The sequence below is a fragment of the Notothenia coriiceps genome, unplaced genomic scaffold (assembly GCF_000735185.1).
Source record: "Notothenia coriiceps isolate Sejong01 unplaced genomic scaffold, NC01 NC01_scaffold00036377, whole genome shotgun sequence".
Taxonomy (NCBI): domain Eukaryota; kingdom Metazoa; phylum Chordata; class Actinopteri; order Perciformes; family Nototheniidae; genus Notothenia; species Notothenia coriiceps.
The window spans coordinates 18,620-27,911 of NW_011369078.1; the positions used below are offsets into that span (position 1 = coordinate 18,620).

At 40.9% G+C, this 9,292-nt stretch overlaps 1 protein-coding gene across 1 annotated transcript; it reads right to left on the bottom strand.

The window, feature by feature from the left end:
* Positions 1-1,414: 1,414 nt before the first annotated feature.
* lgi3 (leucine-rich repeat LGI family, member 3) lies at positions 1,415-8,394 on the bottom strand. Its single transcript, XM_010792185.1, has 9 exons — positions 7,774-8,394; positions 6,897-6,968; positions 6,226-6,297; positions 4,893-4,964; positions 4,208-4,279; positions 3,739-3,908; positions 3,491-3,655; positions 3,302-3,392; positions 1,415-3,064 (listed from the first exon to the last, which is right to left on the bottom strand). The coding sequence occupies exons 1-9, from the start codon at positions 7,974-7,976 to the stop codon at positions 2,335-2,337; spliced, it is 1,647 nt and encodes a 548-aa protein (XP_010790487.1). The 5' UTR covers positions 7,977-8,394; the 3' UTR covers positions 1,415-2,334.
* Between the last annotated feature and the right edge of the window lie 898 nt (positions 8,395-9,292).

Sequence of the window (9,292 nt, forward strand, 5' to 3'; positions counted from 1 at the left end):
CCACACACACACACACACACACACACACACACACACACACACACACACACACACACACAGAACTGCCCGATTATTACGCCTTATTATTAGTTTTATGAAGGAGATGTCCGGTCACCAGGGCATGTGTGTGTGTGACACTGGCATTTGTTTTCAGAAGATATTATGATAGTGTTGTTCGTTCCGGTGCACTCTGACAGCACTGAGCACTACATCGAGATTAAGATTAAACACATTTATTTTATTTGGGAACACACACATATACCTATGGAGTTGGCCAGATGTGTGTAAATTACTGTTCATGGTAATTTGAAAACAAATACCGGTGTCGGACACACCGAACACATACACACACAGAGCGGTGTGTGTATGTGCGCCTTGGTGACCGGACATCTCCTTCATAAAACGAGTAATAAAGGGGAATAATCGGGCAGTTCGATGTGTGTAGAGGTGTGTGTATGTGTAGAGGTGTGTGTGGTTAAAACGAAGCAGCCTGCAGTCGCTCTTTAGCTGTTCTACTGAAGGTAAACACAGCGAAGGCGGTGTGTAAAAGGCACAGCTCCACTTCCTACTTAGCGAACCGGTGCACACGTGAACGTATCTCGTGATGAGCAAAACCTCACTTGGCCCAGGGGGTTTCCACAGAACGGACACAGCATGTTTAACGACGATAAACACACTCGTACCGTCCATAGGTACCGGCGGTCTATCAAGGCAAGGCAAGGCAAGGCAAGTTTATTTATATAGCACCTTTCACCTTTGCTTTACAAAAATGAAAGACATTCAGACAAAGGCATGTTTTTATCAGCCAAAAACAAACTTCAGTTTGTGTCAATCACTTGCACGTCACTTCTGGTATGATGGGCATTCCCTTTCCGGTTTGATTCTCTAGTTTGTTAAAGTGTTTCGGAAATGTTAAAGTGTTTCGGAAATGTTAAAGTGTTTTGGGAAATGTGAATTTGTCACAGTTCTCGTAAAAGTGTTTTAGCTAATGTAATTTTGTTTTATAAAATGTAATTTTGTTTTATAAAATATAAATGTGTCTCTAGCTTTGTAAAAGTGTTTCAGACTTTGTAATTCTCGTTTGCACTTCTCAGCCACCGTATCCGTCCTAACTCTTCTCGGGATACATCATATTTTTAGTTTCCGAAGATTTTTTCTAAGGATGTCAGTGAGTACAAACTGAAATACATGTGGCATTGTATTATTTTTTTTGGCATTGGCTATTATTCTACAACTCAGAAGGTCTCTAACACTCAAATACAGACTGATCTGTTACCAATTATTTAATACAAATGTAAGCATTGGGGTAAGAGTTCATGTGTTAATGACTTGTTGCTGCTCTACTTGTGTTTTGGAGTTATCGTGGTTTTGCAAAAAGCAATTCTAACCAGAAAAGACAAGACACAAAACTTGCTAGAGGCCATTAACTGAATTTAATAATACCCTCATTCCCACCCACCCTTTCATTTGCAAAGAAATGTACACAGCAACAATTACATACAGTTTGTGAATGTACATTACAAAAGCATAGGAACTGATACAAAGGTTTTTTATCACTTACAATTATCTGATCTTCATGGCTGATCTTGTCACCTCAATTGACAACCGTTTAGGGAATTGATAACAATTACAAAATGAAAATAATGTATTTTCTCAAACTGAAATACTAAAGGGAATAAGTACGCCCACATTTTCAGTACAGTTTGGGGTCCCCCGCTTAATTTGCTCATGCTTCAGGTCAGCTCTGATCCCTTGTTCTTATTGCGGAATTGAACATCACATAAAAAAATGTAAGTTACCTCATTTACAAATGCATACATAATTGATGATTTTTAGGTATTAAAATGGTAAGTATTGCTTGTTTTACATAGTTATATAATTTGTACCGTGCCATGCAAAATGCTACACAGATAAACTACGCTGTGTAACTTATAAATCTTTCATAGCAACAATATCCAGTCTCATTCAGTGAATAATTCTTTGGATGCACATGCACATCATTTTCGTATTAGTAAAGTGCAGTATACAATATCATACTTTTGGAAAATAATTTACCTGGATATATGAATGTCAGAAAAAAAGCAGTAATATGACCGTGACATGACACTTATGTTGGTATGTTACTGACGTTTCAATTATCACATTATTTCATTCAGATGTTAAGGGATAGTGCATAAAAATAGATGAATAATTTATTTAGTTGCCTAGCTTATATCATCAGGTAAAACAGTAGACCTTTAGTTACATGGCTTTAACATTTGACAGTCTTTCATTTATTTGGCACATGTTGATAAATGCTCAGAAACACCTCCTGTCGCTCTGACTGTAGCATGTCTACTTGGCACTGAGATCCACCACCAGGTGCTGGTAGGCCAGGGTGTTGCCTTTGAAGCTGGCAGCCAGCAGCATGTCCTTCTTGTCGACAGAAACCAAGCTGAACGCTCGTGGGGCTCTCATGTTGAGCTCCTGGAAGGGCTGGAAGCGCTGAGTGAGGTCATCCCACAGGTAAACTCTGGAGAAGGAGAAATCACTTCCAAGAATGAGGTACTGGCGGAGGCCCACTGTGAAAGGATACACTGCCATTGAGCCCCGAGAGGGAAGAGTCTGGATCTCTATGAAGCGCTGCCCTTCCCAGCGGAGGATCTTGGAGTCACCGATGAAGCGTGTGAGGCAAAGGTAAAGAACTTTCCTCACCCAGAAGTGCTTAACCATCTGCACATCTGCTAGCTCTGTGATTTGGGAGAAGAAAGCAAACTGCTTCTGGCCGCGGTCCCACTGATAAACCACCGGCGACTGAGAGGCGCTGGAGAGGATCAGGTGAGGCTTTCCCCCGACATCAAGGAACTCCACATGGGTGTCCCGATGCCAGGGATGGAGAGACTGGTGGGTGTAGAAACCGTTGCTGTTCCAGCGATAAATGCTGGTGGAGCCTGCCTTGGAGCTGTCTGCTACCACAAAGTACCACTCGTCATCCAGCTGGAAGGTGTCTACGAAGTTGGGCTTCCTCACACGAGTGGTGTCAATGTCTTGGATCTTTATAAAGCGCTGGGGGTCCTCTTCCCACCTGTAATTACAAACTTATTTTCATTCCTATAGGGATTCAAGGTTAAATTATAATTTGGGGAAATAGGCTCATTAGCTTTCTTGCTGAGATGAGAAGATTCATACCACGCTCATGTCAAATTCATACCAATATTCGCATCTAAATAAGGCGAATTAGCCTTTCTCTATAATGTCAAGCAATTCCCTCCTTCCACTCCTAAAGCACTTGCTGTTTATCAAACTATATTGCAGGCCTTACTTGTAGATATGAGATCCACCAAAAAGTTGAGCAACAACCATGTAAAGATTGTTGCTTATCACCACTGGTTTGCAGTACACAGCAGAGCGAGCTGCAAAAGGGATATACAAAAATTGAAAAGCCATTTAGGATTAAAACATTTTTTTTTTTTTACATAGAATGGTACAATATCAAAATCTGGAAACTTACAGGTAATGTTATGAAACAGCCTGAACACCATCTCCACATGATCCCACACAAACAAGGTGCAAAACCCTGAGTCCGGCTGAGCAAAGACCGCAAACTGATCATCATTGAACTCATAGGACTCCACTGACACCGAGTGGAAAGGGAAGGTTTCGTAAACAGCAAAATCTACAGGAAGACATAAAGCAAGTTATGAAACAAGAAGTTATGCGTGACAACACCAAAAATGTCTTAAAGGGAGAAGGCGAAACCAGCGCTGATGCAGTTGAAGTCTCGCGGTGTGAGGTCGTGGATTCTGCGTCCCTGAAACTCAAAGGGGCTGGCGCAGTAGATAGCAGGGACAGAAGTGTTGGTCTTCTCCATCCAGTCCACCAGCCATTTGATTTTACAGTCACAGCGGAAAGAGTTACCACGCAGGTCTCTGAGCAACAGATAGGAGCAGAGACAATATGTCAGTACATATGTAAAAACACAACACAAATCTCCCAAACCTCACAGGAACAAAATAACCAAGACAAAAAGTGTTTTGAGCACCAGTGTGGTTTGACTCAGAGACAAACCACACTCGAGACAGTTTTGCAGGCGAGTGTGGTAGCCCACTAAACGCTCAGGGAACCTCAGCAAATTACAAAACACCAACAATGTTTTGTAGTGACAGATTGTAGGGTCAAAGCTCTCGGGTTGTCAAGACAGTTTGAATTGCAGTGAAGGGACACTTACAAATCTGTGAGGATGTCTAGATGTTTGAAGAGATCTCTTGGCAGCTGCTGCAGGTTGTTGTTGGAGAGAGATCTGAAAAAAGACAACATAGTTATCATGTCCTCTTGGTTGTCTAATATGTAATTATCTCTACTAGATGTAAGGAACAGGCATAACCATGTGTGTGTCATGGCTGTATAAAGAGAACTGCATACAGCATTGGAGGCAGAAACCTACTCATTCCTATGAAAGTTGCCCAGAGGTACATGTAGTCAAAAAGGTTAGACTTCGGAATATAAAATTACCCAGATCTCTGATTGATTTTCTGGATCTCTGGGCCCATAGAGCAAGCACAATAGCATTTTCTTTAACTCTGCCTCCCATCCACATGGGCTTATTCACATAAACGGATGAATGTCTTTCAAATGTTTAAAACGAATAACTGTAAGCTTTAAAAAGGGCTATTATAGTCCGCGTTCAGACGTTTTTTGCCCCAAGAATATATAAGATAACATACAAATGTCTGTATAAAATAATTTTTGGCCTCGAGGCATCACATACTGGATCCTAAAGTTGTAAATCCATGGTTGGCTACAATGTCATTTTTAAAGGTTTTGGTGTGAAATACACATATTTTAGCATCATCAGATGGACATGGGACAAATAAAGGGTTTCTACACCTTGCTAGCTCAAAGAAAATACTTACAGATGAGTCAAGGATTTAAGTCCTCTGAGGGTGTACTTTGAGAGAGCCTGGATGTCATTATTCTCAATGAACCTGAGGAGAGACAAACCCTTCATGTCAAAGTGATAACCTCAACCTCTGAAATGCAGTCACTGTTATTGTTTTTATGCTTGTTAGAAAGGATATTGTGTTGTCGGTACAGGGCCCAATAGGAGTGACAGTAGGCAACGATTATCTTAGCATATAGCACTCTGCATCATGTGCATTTAAAATTAAACAGCTTTTACAATAAATCAAAGTGTGACAATAAGATTAATATTTCTTATGGGTTTTGATGGATGCTATTGGCCAAGGCAATCAGTGATTTTAATGCAAAGGACACAATGTAAAACCAAAAAATCTATATCTCAGTGGTGAAAGCTAATTGCATGGCTTTGAATAATGTAATAAAACTAAGACACTGAGTTCAGCGAGTACTACAAAGGTCTGCGTGTCAGCATCATTTGATCCCATCCTGTCTAAGTTATATATGTTGATAGTCAAGGACAAACAGCATATGCATACTCTTTGGAGGTGGCTGGATATTAAAGTGTGGCTTTATTAGCATTCACAGCGGGTAGCGGCGGTAGTGGCCGTGATGCAGAGAGGCCTGGTGTCTGGGTTGCAGCCAAAGCCACGCAGCAAGCATCCTGAGGCATGGCTATCACAGAGAGCCATCAGCTAACTACTTTATAAAGCCCATCAATTCACAGAATGGCATATTCAGCTTTATTACACTTTAGAGGCAGAGTGCTCCCCATCGTAGGAAGATTTATTTTTTAGTCTTATGTTTGGCATTCTTTGCCATACTGCAGAGACCAACCCTGAAATCTCACAGTGCAGCATTGAGGTTCATTTTGCATACAAATAAAACAACCTAACTACCGCAATTAATCGAAAAAGGAAAAACCTTTCCTAAAAGCAACCTAATGGCATCTTTGCTTAACAGTTACAGCACTGTGGTGAATGCAAAACAAATAATGTTGAAATTCAAAGTATGCTAAAATTAGCTACCACTAGCAGCCATTACCTACTGTATTAGTCATAACAGACCAAGTAAGGACTAGGCGACTAAAGCCCCTGATAGAATTGAAGGGTGGGTTTTATGAATTTAATGTTCCATTTGTAAGAGAAATAAAGTGTTATTTCTTATTTTTTTATTGACACAGCCTTAGTTTAAAACTATTCTTTTTCGTCAGTACATTTACACTAGTATAAGTACATTTAATCAATATTTCCAAATATCACTGAAAAAACATAATAAGAGACAGTTGAAAACAATTATAACATTTACACAATAACGTGAGACACTTACAGGTACTGCAGGTGAGACAGACCAGCAAAGGCATCATCAGCAATCATGGTGAATGTGTTGGAGTTCAAGAGCCTGGAAAAAGGAAGTCATAGTGATCAAGTCAAATAGATAGTGTAGTACAGTGAAGGGCTAGACTGCAACTTAAATATCTTTAAAAATGTAATTACATTTTTTCACAGGGCAAATTTGGAAATGTTTTTTTAGTAAATACAATGAAAACAAAAATATGTAGTTTCCATCACATAAATCAATTTAAGCAATACAGAGCAATATACAGATAATCAAATGCAAATACGTATTTGGAAGTCATACACACAAGGACGTGACCACACACTCATGATTGCATCTGAGAGGATAAACGGCCCTTTGTCTGGCAGAGCTGAAGGGAGTCAGTGATTGCCAACGACACTGATACAGAGCCACTTTACTCTTATTACTGCTATGTCACCACTGTTTTCAATAACCATTCATTTCTAGTAGCTGAAGTCACTTTCATTGTCACTGCAAAACAAAAGCTGTCTGCGTGCGTATACAATATCGACTGTGTAGAAAAGAGTTTTGACTGTATTTCGTAACAGGGAGGTGTGAATCTAACAGATGATAGATACTGAATATGAGTTTAGGAAGTTTTAAAGTTGTGAAAGTCCCCTGTTGTTGGTCAGGACACTTACAGGAACTGCAGCAGGTGAAGGTGCGAGAAAGCTCCCTCTGGGATCGTAGTAAAGGCTGCGTTCACCATCGTCCTGGTCAAACAAACAACATCAGTTATCATCAGATGTGTCTTCTAGATATGAGAATGTAGATTACACATGTAGGGCCAAAGTTTAGCAGTGTGACGTCATTTGTTTTTATCATAAAATACAGTATGTTTCATTCACAACAATAACTGTGTATTTATTTGTTTCTTTCATCAGGACATGATCGTTGTTGCCGTGTAAATATCAAGTAGGGCTAAATCTTTCCAAAACTAGGACACATAAGTTCCTACTTCACTTTTCTGTATTGTAAAAATGAGGCCACCTCCACCAGCCTGTGCTCTGGATTTCCCTTGACTTCATATTCCATCCACAGGCATTTGGGGTCAATGTCACATAAAACAAGCCACCTTGTAATCTTCTCAACATAACATAACCTTCCCCCATCTTTACATTTCATTGCATGTGCTCCATTTATCTCTCTGCAAGATTTGATCTCAGAGGAGAAGCAGATCTCCTGCAGTCAGATATGGGATCTATTGTTAGTCCTCCTCCCTGGAGCTCGACAGGATTGTACTGCTGTGCCCCCTCAACTAAGTTCAGCATGTGGTACAGGAAAGAAAGAGCAATATCTGGTATACATCTCTATTACTGAAAATACATTTTGCATCAAGAGAGTTGGCAACATACAGGTATTCACTTTAAGGTAATTAAAATACATTTAGGGTTTCATTACATAATGGAGAGTGACATCAGTGATGAAGCCATCTGTACCAGCCTGCAAATTGCTCACATTTCACACAGGTCATGAACACATGCTTATTGGTGAATGTTTGTATTGTTGTGGACTCACAGAGAGATGATTCCAGGGGGGAAACTCTTTGGAATAGCCCTGGTATCCACACAGAAGGCACTGTCTTTGGTGCAGGAGCAGGTCGAAGGACAGCGGGGGATCTTGGGGGCTCTCCTGGCGTCCGATTCCCTCGGCAGGCTGAGACACAGGCACAGCAGCGAGAAGCAGATCAGCCTCGTCCATGTCTGTCCCAGCTCAGGCATCCTGGTGCAGGATTAAAAGTGGATGAGCTTCTTGAAGTTTCTCCTCACCGGCAAGTGGGAAGATGGTGAGCCTGCCTACAACCCCAGCAGTTTGATAATGCTGAGCACAGAGTGGAGAAAGGGAGAGAGGTAGGGAGGGAGGTGGGGGGAGTAAGTGTAGTCCTGTGTATCCTCGCTGGGTGTCGGTGCTCTGCAGCTTCCTTGGATCTTTGCAATCTCTCTCTCAGGAGCCGCTGCCAGAGTGCACACTGCAGGAATGACGAGCAGTGCTGCTTTCTCTGCACAAAGACCTGTAGGCGAAGGGAGCTGACAATGAATTATTTACTATCGCACGCGCAGAAAACCTCCGAACAACAGCAGCAGCAGCAGTTAGGGAGAGAGGGAGGGAGGTGTGAGGAGATTGGGTCCTTGCTGATGAAAGATTTTACTGCCATGTTCAATGTGTGAAAGCTCTTATCAAGTGTGAAGTCGTGTCATGCTGCTGCAGATGTGTTTCCAAGTGGCTGTGTGTGTGGGAGGGAGTCTGTGTTCTGGCAGCTTTCAACAGCAAGCAGTGCTCACACTTTCATGCAGGTACAAACTGAGAAACACTATTGATAGAACCAAAGCAGATACCACATGCTTAAGAATAGACATGAGAGATGTAGCAGGAAAAGTACATCTGGTCATTTATTTTCATTTGAAAGACACTGCCTCTCAGACGACAGAGAAGATGAACAGCGGCCTTAAAGAGGTGCTCCAGTGATTGGGAACTGCACTTCCATTAGGTTGTGGCACTTCAGAGAGACATATTAAAATGGAACGGTCTAAATCAAAGCAGCAGGAGCTGAGATCTCCTGACTCTTTGTTTGTAGTATGGATAAAGCTCCATTGGCAACACACAAGTATCTTGACCTTCTGACATGCCTTCGAGAGACATTTGGTAATTTCTTACTTCTTTTGAAAAAAAAGTTGGCTTAGAACACATCTGAGGACATTTTTCAAATTAAGTCAAACAATTTGGCTGAGAATTGAATTTTCTAGTTATACTGTATTAAGGTTTAGTCTTTGGGCACAAGTTTTTTTCTAAATGTTTAATAATTATACTTTAGGAACAAACAGTACTCCAGCTCCAATGACTACTTAGTGTCATGTTCAGCTACAAGGATCACAATTTGGTATCTATAATAAAATGTTGAAGATATGCACATGTATGCAGTGTAAAATCAATTAAGTATGAAGACATTTACTAAACATAATGTTAGCAATTTCCTGACTATTATGTGATCTATTTAGTACTGTTATACTAGCCTAAAAAACTGAATTTCCCCTTGGGG

Excerpts from the sequence above, each read along its gene's own strand:
- lgi3 (XM_010792185.1), bottom strand. The coding sequence starts at position 7,976 with ATGCCTGAGCTGGGACAGACATGGACGAGGCTGATCTGCTTCTCGCTG. Across the intron at positions 6,969-7,773 it reads CCCCCTGGAATCATCTCTCT|GACGATGGTGAACGCAGCCT; the intron begins GTGAGTCCACAA and ends TTGTTTGACCAG. Across the intron at positions 3,909-4,207 it reads CTAGACATCCTCACAGATTT|AGACCTGCGTGGTAACTCTT; the intron begins GTAAGTGTCCCT and ends TCTGTTGCTCAG.